Source organism: Physeter macrocephalus, chromosome 8, assembly GCF_002837175.3.
Source record: "Physeter macrocephalus isolate SW-GA chromosome 8, ASM283717v5, whole genome shotgun sequence".
Taxonomy (NCBI): Eukaryota; Metazoa; Chordata; class Mammalia; order Artiodactyla; family Physeteridae; genus Physeter; species Physeter macrocephalus.
In genome coordinates this window covers 94,263,757-94,276,494 of record NC_041221.1, presented here as the reverse complement: position 1 = coordinate 94,276,494, position 12,738 = coordinate 94,263,757, and the positions used below count along the sequence as shown (strand labels likewise).

General features: G+C 37.5%; 1 protein-coding gene across 12 annotated transcripts in view; it reads left to right on the top strand.

Moving 5' to 3' along the window:
• Positions 1-12,738, top strand: part of MCTP1 (multiple C2 and transmembrane domain containing 1) — a 594,606-nt gene that overhangs the window by 268,093 nt on the left and 313,775 nt on the right. For all 12 annotated transcript variants that reach the window (XM_055086668.1, XM_055086667.1, XM_055086666.1 and 9 more), the window contains one exon: positions 12,157-12,271. In XM_055086668.1, the coding sequence (XP_054942643.1) occupies positions 12,157-12,271 (115 nt within the window). The remainder of the gene's footprint in view (positions 1-12,156; positions 12,272-12,738) is intronic.

The following is a 12,738-nucleotide window of genomic DNA, read 5'->3' as shown; positions in this document are numbered from 1 at the left end:
GTCCCGTCCCTATTCTTTGTCTCTGTTTATTCTTTTTTCTTTTGCCCTACCCAGGTACGTGGGGAGTTTCTTGCCTTTTGTGAGGTCTGAGGTCTTCTGCCAGCGTTCGGTGGGTGTTCTATAGCAGAAGTTCCACGTGTAGCTGTATTTCTGATGTATCTGTGAGGAGGAAGGTGATCTCCGCGTCTTACTCTTCCGCCGTCTTGCCTGCTTCTCCTGTATGCAGTTTTGCATTATACTTTTCACCTCACTGTTTTTTCCTAAGCATTTGTCCATGTGATTTAAAATGGTCCTCCATTTTAAGTGACTCAGAAGAGGTCAGAGCCTGAGAGCAGGCAGGAGGTTATGGCAGTTGATATGCAGAAGATAATTATGGTGTAGACTGGAGTGGTAGAAAAAGCTGACCAAAGAAACATGTTCAAAATATAATTGATAGAACTTCACCATTGCACGCTTGGGTCCAGGTATAGTTGGCACTAAGTTTCTAGCTTAGGTGGATGGGCATTCCATAATGATGCCTCAAACCCACATCCAGAGTAAAGAGGAGAAGCAGCAGGTTGGAGAAAGAGAGAACTTCTCATTTACTGCCATGAAACACCTCTTGTCCTGTTTTTCTATGTTGGCGTTTAAACTTTACATGCAAAACTGTCTCCATGATAGTCTTTGAAGGAAAAGAATGTGTTCAAACATCTTTCTTTGTTCTCCATAACATTGATTCTGTGCTGGGCATCCAGTAGAGGACTGAAAAATAGTAATTGAGTGAGTGAATGAGTGAAATGCTGAATGAAGATGAGGTGAACTTTGGGTGTTTGGGGTACTGTGTGGGGGGGTGGAGATTAATTACTAAAATTTGCTAATTTCTTTTTCAGAAAAACTGCTATCACCATGGTTTCCTCCCAAGAAAACCAAGTGTTAGAATAATAGTAGTAGAGGTCATGTTATCTATGGCTGTTTCATGTTCTTTTTAAAGACACCTGTATAATTTTACTGGAAGGAATGATAGGACATTCACACAAACTTGATATCTGATAGAAACACTAAAATCTTACTTTGATTCTTTGGTTTTTCCTGGCTTTCCTTTGAAATAAATAATAGAGTTGTGAAAAAGAAACCCAAATAACAAGTACTTGTATTCATAGAAAAAAGTAAAAATTATAGAATTATTCCAGAAAAAGTAGATATATGCATTTAAGTCTAATAAGAGGTTTCTTTGTTCATCACAAAAGCTGGTGAGGCTTTGGATCTGTGTGAATGCTTAAAAACACTAGAAGTATTTTTCAGCAATATCCCAAATGTTTAGCATCAATCTAACATCTGTTACACAAGATTCTCTCTCTGAGATTGTTAGAATCTCAAAAATTCAAATCCTCTAAAAGGAAATGTTTTCCTCTGCCTATGCCCCAATTTTGGAAATAATAGAACTAGCTTGATCTGTTTAAACATTTATTGGTAGAAGTATTCATGGCAAGGAGGATAACATCAATAAACAAGTTAGTATTTTACACCTTTTTCTGACAAGTCTTTTCTTCTCGAGGTTGGGTTTTTTGCAGGTAGTTCTGCACTTTTTAATGCAGTTTGGTTTTCTTTGGGGGAAGAAAGCATGCTGGGGAACTCACCAAAAGACAAAAGGTTAGAAGACTTAATACAAATAAAATCTGTCATGCTCTCAGGTCTCACAAATATTATTCTGGTGAAATGGTAAAGATAATAATCACTAAGTAATATAATAGTACTGAAAATGGAAGAGTCAACCCAAGCATGATCTACTTTCTAATCTCTAATTAACCATTAATAAACACTAGCAGTAGTAATACATACATAATATATATTATTATTTGAAAAAATCAGGAAGAAGCTACTTTGCATTTGTAAATCACTGGACTCTTTACAAAGCACTTTAAATTACATGATTTCTTTTAATTTTCACAAGTGTCTTTTTTTTTTTTTAAGAAGAAAATTAGGCTCATAGAGCTCAGAGCAACTTAATAATATAACTAGGTCTTGTATACAGGTCTTTGTGTTTTGACTCCTATAATCTTTCCTCTATTTTATAATAGCTCTTCTCATCACCCGGCCCCAAATAACTACTTATATTTAAATAATTTCTTACATTTACAAAGCATTTTTACATATTTCATCTCATAATCAAAACAGTCCTTTGTAAGGTATTTTATCACATTTTAAAAATGAGAAGAGAAAGGTGCAGAGGGGATAAGTATTTTTGGCTGAAATTAAATAATTGGTATCAAGCCTGCCCTTTCATCATCAGAATTTGCTTCTTGTAACACAAGGCTTGGTTATAGCGTCTAATTACAAAAAGGCGTGGTCCATGTACAAAAGGGTTGGGAAAAGAGAATTTTTTATTTGCTTTCCTTTGGCTCAGGTTATTTTATATACTGTATGTGTAGGTGGGAAGGCTCTCAGTGATAATGAAGTGATGCTGTAGAGAAGCAGTTTAGCGGACAAGCCCAGGGTGAGTAATCAGTGTTGTGGGAATCCCAGAAAAGATATTTGGGGAGTACTGAATTTCATACTTTTTTCAGCAGCAGTTAAACATTGCCATTTAGTAGGCCCTGAGAATTTATAGATCCATTTTGTTTGGTTTGGGCTATTGCAAAATCAAAGTCCCAGCATTAAACCCAGGGTTGCAGTTCAGTTCAAAAACAAACTGTAGTAAAGCTTTGATATGACCAGAGGATCAGCCTTTTCTGCTTAGTTTATCTTTCTGGTTGCCTGAACGCTAACATATTAAGTACATGTATAACACTAACATATAACCACGTATAGCAGTTTACCTGGGACAGTTTTGTTTATGCCTCTTTACACCGTATAACTGTCAATAGCACTATGTTTCAGTCTCTAAAGTATCCCAGTTGGAATGATAAATTATATGATTACCTTAACCTAAGCCTTTCCTCCAGTTCTTGTTGAAAATAGTCATAAAAACACAAAGTTTCCCTCGCTTAGTAACTGAGGAGCGATGGCCTGCAGTTGGACCTCTGTCTGGGTCCCCTGCACTGCAGGGGCATCTGTGTGTGAACATCCATGATCACTGCACATTACTGGGGAGGAAGAAGTTGAAGGCATGGGACAATTTCTGTCTGTCTGCATCCTTTCTCAGCAGCTCACTTTCTCCAGTAGCACTGTTCTCGGGCAGTTCATGGACATCCGGTGTCACCTGGCTGCTTTCTTGCTGTGCTTCTTTTGCTCATTCGTGTTGCTCTTTTTTGTCACTCTATTCTGTTGTCAGAGCCAAGGACTCACTTCAACTGTCTTTCACCAAAGGAGGTGAGAAGGTGATGGGGGGTCAGATAGAGCTCCAAGAGCACAGAGACCCCAGAGCAGCCTGCCCTCTGTTCCCAGCTGCTCCGGGCCTTCAGCAGTGGGAGTGTGGGAGTTCACGGATCTTTACTCTCCTGCCCAGCTGTTTATCATACTCTGCTTTGGTCAGTTGATCTGTCTATGTGCCCTACTACAAAGTTTTACGCTACCCTCTACTATATATATATATATATATATATATATATACACCCCCATACTTAATTATAATTATAGCAGCTGTTTTCCGATTTGGGGTTATCTGTGGGCCATTATGGCCTCTCCAGTCTGTCTGTTATTACCCTTTGGCTTTAGCAGGCACTTTCAACTTCTTCTTCTCTCTGAACTTGGTCCAAACAACCTTTGCCTAATAACAGTTTTGCTGACTAACAACTTATCACTGAGCAGCCTATTCATCATCTGCCTCTAGTTCAGGTACCCAACTCTGGAATAATCAGCTGTGGACAAGGGGCAAGGAAGTTAAGTTTACATAGACTCAAGCATAAGCTGTCCTTTCAGATGGGGCTGTGGATTAGACAGGCACTATGACCAGCATATTTAGTGAGGGATGCCCATTGGTCACCATAGATTTTCCTCATTTTGTGTGGTTTCAGTTTTTGAAGTCATTTACTCATTTGACCTCTAACTAATTATAATGTTCCCTTGACAAGTGAATCCTTGAGCTTCATTGAACTTTGAATATCCCAGTGACTTTTGAGTTCTGTTTTTTGAAAATTGAGTTTTAAAAACCTTTTATTTCCACTTGATAGCAGTTTTACTGTGCAGATATTTCTAATGTCATAGAAACTAGGAGAGATGACTAAGTAGCATTGAACAAAATTCATCACAGCAGAGCTGCAAAGAAATAAAGGCTTTATTCGGGGTCTTAGAATTGTAATTTGGGAGACACAGATTTGAGTAGGAGTCAAAAATGTGGTCCAAGGAGGAGAGAAAAGGCAGGGTTTTATAAAGGCAAACTTTAGGTTTGCAAAAATTGCAAAGGTTGCAAAAGTTGTTTCAAAAGAATTATGATTGGTTGCTGGCAAACTGAAGCTATTCTTATGTATACATATTTGGTTGCTAAAGGCTATCACTAGAGAAAGGTAGAAGTCTGGTACTGTGACAAGTTGCAGGTTTTCTTGCAGTGTCCTTAGAATATTTGTGGTTTGGCCCAGTTCAAAAGTTTATGGTTCTACACAGTGAGGACGTGCACAACCCTGCTTCCTTGATGGTCTCAAGGCTCCATTTTAAATAGCTCTCTTAGCAATACCGACTCCATTTTGAAGTCCCTTTTTCCACAGTAGAAAGTGATAACAACTAAGTAGAAATCCTTAAGGATACCTCTTGATATCCCTAACGAGGTTGTTAAATTTTAAAAGTTAAAAATGTCAGGGCCTCCCTGGTGGCGCAGTGGTTGCGCGTCCGCCTGCCGATGCAGGGGAACCGGGTTTGCGCCCCGGTCTGGGAGGATCCCACGTGCCGCGGAACGGCTGGGCCCATGGGCCATGGCCGCTGAGCCTGCGCATCCGGAGCCTGTGCTCCGCAACGGGAGAGGCCACAACAGAGGAAGGCCCGCATACCACAAAAAAAAAAAAAAAAAAAAAAATGTCAAAGGTTTCATGAAGTTTTCCACTTTCATGAAGTGGATTTTGTTGATAGACTTAGAGCTGCACTGAGCGTGGCCTAAGCATGTGAAACAACTTAACCAGTCTACCATTCACTAGGCACGGCAATACTAGGAACACCCAAGGAAACCTCCTCGAATGCAGACTTAGTTCTCCTTTTCTGTACACTGCTACAATAGCTACTTCCTATTGATAATAAGGGTCAATCACCCCAGGTAACCCAGTAACCCCTTTTTTCCTGTAATGAAAATCTTAAGGAGGCCAGGCCAACCTTGAATTCATCAGCACCGTTATATCTTCTGGTGGAAGCTTTCTTCAGTTAGGTAAAAAAGCCTCCTAATCAGCAGAACTCAAAGTCACAGGGACCATCATATTAATTCCCATAGATATTCCCCAGGTGTTTCATGATATAAATTTTTTTTTTTTTTTTTTTTTTTTTTGCGGTATGCGGGCCTCTCACTGTTGTGGCCTCTCCCGTTGCGGAGCACAGGCTCCGGACGCGCAGGCTCAGCGGCCATGGCTTACGGGACTAGCCGCTCTGCGGCATGTGGGATCTTCCCGGACCGGGGCACGAACCCGTATCGCCTGCATCGGCAGGCGGACTCTCAACCACTGCGCCACCAGGGAAGCCCACGATATAAATTTTTAAAGTCTGGAAATTCTTTGTGTATAAACTTTCTCAAAGATGTGCTTTTGTAATTGGCACATAGGTCAAGCTAGTGTGCATATTGAAATCATCTGAGGATTTGTTAGAAAAAAAATACTAATACCTGGGTCCCATCCCCAAAGTTCCTGGGTGCCTAGCCAAAGACCTCAAGGTTGAGGACCACTAGGCTATATAAAATGAGGGACAGAAGGGTTTGGTGTGAGGAAATTTGACATCACGTGCATGGTAAATGTTCTAGTTCAAGCAAGCCAGGAACATCAGAAGAAGGGTTTCTGTAAAAATGGTGGCTTATTGGAATAGAAGATGTGGGTGCTCCGGCCACTCTAATCCTTCTGAATGCTTCCTTTCACATTCTCATGGTCCCTCTCTTCCACAGTCTTGTTCTGACTTTCCTACAAGTGACCTAATAAGGTTGAAAATTTCACTTATAATTTTCAGTTTCAAATATTGCATCTGCTTTTTGGCTTCAGCAGTCCCAAAACTTAATTGAGCATTGTCATAGAAACCTCCCTAAACCTCTAACTGTGCCTAGAACTCCGAATTTAAAAATTTGAGCTTCTTTCTTTTACATTCCCACCAAAAGTATACAGGGATTCCCTCGTCTCTCTGTCCTCACCAGCATTTGTTATTTATTTTTTTCATAGTGGCCATTCTAACAGGCATGGTTTTGGTTTTCAGTTCCGTGATGATTAGTGATGTTGAACACCTTTTCATGTTCCTATTGACCATTCATATTTCTTCTTTGGAGAAATGTCTATTCAGATCCTTTGCCTATTTTTTAATCAGTTTTTTTGCTATTTAATTGTATGAGTTCCTTATATTTTACGTATTAACCCCTTACCAGGTACATGGTTTACAAATATTTTCTTTCATTCCATAGGTTATTTTTTCATTTTGTTGATTGTTTCCTTTGCTAGGCAGAATCTTTTTAATTTGATGTAGTCCCACTTGTCTATTCCTGCTTTTATTGCCTGTGCTTTTGGTGTCATATCCAAAAATTTATTACCAAGACCACTGTCAAGGAGCATTTTTCCTATGTTTTCTTCTTGAAGATTTACAACTTCAGGTCTTGCATTTAAATCCTTAATCCATTTTGAGTTGATTTCTGTATATGATGTAAAATAGGGTTTAATTTCATTCTTCTGTATGTGAATATACATATTTACCAATACCATTTATTAAAGATGCTGTCCTTTCCCTACTTTATATTCTTGATGCCCTTATAGAAGATTAGTTGACTGTATATCTGTGGGTTTATTTCTGGGCTTTTTATTCTGTTCCATTGATCTATTTGTCTCTTTTTATGCCAGTATCATACTGCTTCAATCACTATAGCTTTGTAGTATAGTTTGAAATCGGAAAGTGTGATGCCTCCAGCTCTGTTTTTCTTAAGATTGCTTTGGCTATTCAGGGTCTTTTATGGTTCTATGTGATTCGACAATCCCACTCCTAGGTACTTATACAAAGGAATTTAAATCAGGATCTCAAAGAGATACCTACACTCCCATGTTTTTTGCAGTATTATTCACAATATCCAAGATATGAAAACAACCTAAATGTCCATTGGCGGATGAATGGATAAAGAAGATTTGGTATATACATACAATGGAATATTATTCAACCTTAAGAGAGAAGGAAAATCTGCCATTTGCAACAACATGAATGGACCTGGAGACCATTATGCCAAGTGAAATAAGCCAGTCACAGAAAGACAAATGCTGTATGATTTCACTTACATATAGAATCTAAAATAGTAAAACTCATAGAAGCAGGGAGTAGAATGGTGGTTTCCAGGGGCTGTGAGGAGAGGAGAAAATGGGAAGGTAATGGTCAAACTGTACAAAATTTCAGTTACGCAGGATGAATAAGTTCTGAGATCCACTATATAGCATAGTGCCTATAGCTAACAATACTGTATTGCATACTTAAAATTTTCTAAGAGGGTAGATCTCATGTTAAGTATTCTCACCACATGCATGTGCATGCGCGCGCACACACACACACACACACACACAAATGATAATAATATAAAGGGCGTGGGAAGAAACTTTGGAAGGGGTTGGATGCATTTGTGGCCTTGATGCTGGTGATGGTTTCACAGGTGTATACTTATTCCCAAACTCATGGAGTTGTATAAATTATGTACGTACAGCTTTTTACATATCAATCATACCTCAATAAAGTGGTTAAATAAATAGCAGCACCCATGTAAATGTGGGACATGGCAGTTTAGCAAGGGGAAGAGTATTTGAATTTCCTATAATAGTCACTAAATAAATGTTAAATCTGAGAAAACATAAAAAATATTTTAAATGACAAAGTTTGTTTTAGAGCTGTGTGAGTGCCTGGTACTTCAGTCACATCTTTCCTAATACGTCCTTACATTTAAGAACTTAATAAACATTTGAAAAAGATACTTTATACCCATAAAAATTATATTTCTAGTATCCCTCCATAATCCAGTTTTCTTCTTGGAACCATTTCACTGAGCCTGAGGGGAGATGTATCTCTAGATCTGTTTAAGTTCTTGACTTCCTTTTTTGCTAGAGTTGGGGGTATCCTTGGAGGTTGATACAGGGGTGGCCTGGAATTTGCTCCTCCTCTCTTTTCTGCTCTCTGCTGCTGACATTACCAATCAGTCTCCCAGGAGCTCAGCTCAAACTTCTGTGTGACTCATCCATCCCTTTCCCATATCCCCTACATCTTGTCAGTTGACAATTCAGTTGATTGACTCTCCTCAATGTCTCAAATTCATCTTTTATTTCCATTTCCGCTGACCAGATCAGGCCCTTGTGACTTAAACTGGACTGTCGTAAAACCTTTTAAATAATTCCTGTATCCACAGGATTTCTCTACTCTCATCCATCCTACAGAGATAAAAGGCCGAGTTTCCTCCTTTCTGAAATCTAATCACTTAGTCCAGAACAGGAAACATGAAAGGTAGGCGATAAATGTTTGTTAAATGAGTCCTGGCTATACTGCTTCTCTCTTCAAGAGCCCGTGATGGTTTCCTGTTGCCCACAGGTTGAAACTCTTCTCAGGCTGGCATGACTGAATATCAGTCTTCCTTTCCACCTTATTTCTCACACAATCCAATGACACACTCTCTTGTGACTACTCACCGTTGAGCTTGTGTTGATTTTCTCATCCTCCCTTCTTCCAAATCTTTACTTGTCAAAAAGTCCTACTCCTGTTTTCAGACTGTTCTATTGTCATCTCTGTGAAGCCACTCAGATTCTTTTCCCACAATAATTGGTCTTCTTTCATGAATGACTTAATAACTCCATTATATCACAGTCTGTCTTTAAGGATAGCTCTTGAGTGGATAGGGTTTCATTTTAAGTGCAATTTTGATCAATTGTTAATGTCGGCCTAAAGCACTGTATTGAGAAGGTTTTTTTTGATAGAAGGTGCCAAACAGATTAGATGCCATACACGGGCACAGGAGAGGAGAGAGAAAAAAGTGCCCATGGAGTAGCCAACTTTGTTATAGATCCCCATGTGTGTGTCTACTCAGCTAGACACACATGCCCGTAAAGACATTTTCTATCCTCATAGTCTCCATCACATTTTGTGTTCAATTGGATGCTTTAACACCCTATTCCCTGTTGTTAAAAGTTTACAATCTAAACTGGCAAATATGGCATTTTGAGATATAATGTGATAATGGACAAGAAATATATAAAGTGCTAATGAAATGGTCCTTGAAGGCTGGATAGGAATACATAGAGAACAAGATGGGGAAGGTGCTGTACATCCAAAAGAAATGAAATCAGTTTCTTGGAGAGATATCTGCACTCCCACATTTATTACAGCATTATTCACAATAGCCAAGATATGGAAATAACCTAAATGCCTGTCATAGAGGAATGGATAAAGAAAATGTGATCTATAAATACACACACACACACACACACACACACACACACACATACACACACATACATATACACAAAATGGAATATTATTCAGGCTTTAAAAAGCCAATAACTGTAAGTCCAGTGAAGTCATCTCATAACTAGGTGTTGAATTCTCAAACAGCAAAAGTGGAAAATCTGGTATAATTAAAATTACCTTTGGAAATTCCTTAATTTGCTCATGTAGAGTATACATTTTAAAATGTTAAACCAGATGCTCTGTAAATTATTCGCTCTAAACTTCAAGAAGCACTGAATAGAGCAGTGAAAGCTACAAAAAAATAAAGGTATCTGAGCATTCAAACTTTTCTGCCTTTAAGGTACCTGTCAAAACACTAGAAGAGGATGCAGGGTCAGCAGAAAATTTCTACTTTCCTATAGATTTTATTCCATTTTTTAGAAAGTAATAAATCTACATTTAATATTTGTTAAGGATTTGTTTATTTTGAAACAGTGTGTGTATATATATATATATATATATATATATATATATATATATATATATATATATATATATAATAGAGCCTCAAGAAAGGTTTAGAACATACTAGGAGCTTAACAAATGTTTGCTGGATTTTAATTTAAATCTTGCTTATTAGTTAAACCCAAATACAAACTGTTCTTTGAAAAGGCATTCAGAAGACATTGGTTGGCTTCCTCTTTCCAAGTGGGAATCATCTGTGTGGTCCAGTGAAGAGCTATCACTCTCTTACCATTTATGCTAGTTTCAAGACACCTTACCATAGTGCCGGAAATGTGTTTTGAAGAAAGATAATGTTTTTGCCCATGAAACTTGAAAATTAGTAACATCCTGTGCTGACTAGGATATGGGAAAATAGACACTTGCGCACTTTCAATAGGAGTGTGAACTACTTAAAACTTTTTGGAAAAATTCATCCTATAAGAGAAATAAAAGCACAAGTTCTTGCAGTGGCAAATACTGAAGCCAACTCATATGTTCATCATTAGGAAAATAATTGAAGAAATTATGGCAGTCCCAACACTGTGGAAAATCATGTACCTCAAAAAAAAAAATAGATCTATGTGTATTGTTTAGAAAAGTGCCCATGATATTTTTCTTAAGTTAAGTAAATTGTGAAATAATAAGCAAAATGTAATACTTTGCTCAAAAACTGGAAACTCAACCACAGAAAAATTAACCTGTATGTATGTGTATTTGTATAAGACGTTCAAAATGTAGAAGGATATATACCCTAAATTGTCAAAATTGGTAACCCCAAGGAGGTGAGGCAATTGGATGTTTGAGGAAAGTGAAAATCATTTTACCTTTTACTCCTCTGTTGTTTGAAGGCCTGAGCCAAATTCTTGGTTAAAGGAATTAAAAGAAAAGAAAGAAAAAAAGGAATTAAAAGAAAAAGACAACCAGGAGATATAATGTGGAAATGAAGTGGATGGGATTTGGCAACTATTTGGATGTGGGAGGAGGGAAATGCTTGTAGATTTGTAGCCTGAGTGGCTGGGGGAAGGGTGCCAGCATTCATAGAAACAGGGATATCATGCAAAAAAGTGAATTCTTTTTCATTGCTACCAGAGAAGTGATAAGTTTAGGTTATCAGTCAAAGTTGTGCTGCTTTTTATTTTAAATGATAATTGCTCCCATAGGAAATCTCCTCATCTTGGTCTTGAAACATTAACCAAAAAAAACTGCTTTCTAGCTGTATTTCATGTAAACTATAGAATTAAAGAGCTGGAATGGTATCTACTGTTTGACCTTATCCATGCATATTATTCCAAAACAAAAGTATATTTCTTTTTGAATTGGAAAAAATATATAAGGATTTAAAATCACCTCAAACATATGAAGAAAAGTAAGTTTTCCTGCTGTATTCAACGTGGCAGAAAGTATAAAATATGACCTGTAAAATTTTTGCTCTATGTTTCTCTTATGTTGTTTTCATAATAGTTATTCCTCTTGCTAGTGCATTTAGAACTCAATGCCTAGTATATTGTCGCTAAAGATATTCTATAGAGGTAGGCTTGCAAAGATTTGTAGTTCTAGAAATAGCTTGTGCACCTTTAGTCCATAGAAAGCAGCATTAGGAATTTAACCCTACTGAGAATTTATTTCTTGCAAGTACTGTCAAAATGCTGGTTGAATTTATTTCTGTATAATTGCATCATATTTTATGTTGGGGCTAGAATAGGCATGTGTAATCCATCAGTATGAGCCCTTTTGCATGGATAAATGAATCAACAAAGTCACCTGAATAAATCATTTTACTTTTCAACTCAGTTACCCATACCTTTATTCTCCATTCATCACTGATTGTGTTTTTACTTCAAACACTATTTCTTTGTTAGTCTTTCTTAGTACAATTATGTGGGACTTTCCATGGGAAATGTTTTTCATATTTTATGTGTTATTCTAATCTGAGTTAAAACATGAATTCCTATAACTACTGTGTCTTTATTTTGAGTCTAAAGAATTTCATGAATTTCAAAACCTTCAGAGTACTGGGTGATTATGATGCTGTGTGAATTCATAAGATGATTTATTATATTGACTAATTCTTGGAGTTTGCATTTAGCTACACATGGGCCCCCATTGGAGGAAATAAAATAGAGATAATAAATTTAATATTTTTTAAATATATTTCTTGGTTTTCAGAAAATAAATACTGCTGGAACCAGTAATGCAGATGTCCCCTTGGCTGATCCCGGAATGTACCAATTGGACATTACATTAAGAAGGGGTCAGAGTTTAGCTGCCCGAGATCGAGGAGGTAAGAACATAAGAAAAATGTCACCTGGAAGCTTATTCTCTGTGTTTTTGACAAACTTTGTTTTCCTTGTGGTTGCTTAAGTTAAAAAAAAATCAACTATAATATCAGTTTTAGAAGTTTCGGTTCAATGATGTGGCTCGAAATATCGTCTGACTCCTGTGACTGTAGAGGAAGAGGTTATGATGCAAGTTCGAAAACTCTGAATTGTTCCAACCCAGACAGCAAGGTCCCTACCAAACTGCTGACAAATTAGACTCTACATTATATATAATTAGTGACATAATCAGTTAAGTAGATGAAGCACATTTTTGAAGCCATATCAGAATTCACCTTTTCACACACCTGAAATTCTTTTTGCTGCATAGATTTGCTCCATTAAATCCCCTGAAACTTCAGAGTCTTGGACTAACATCTCACCAAAACTTTGGAGATGCCCAGCAAGTGATTTTCTGAGGCTTGACCTGGCA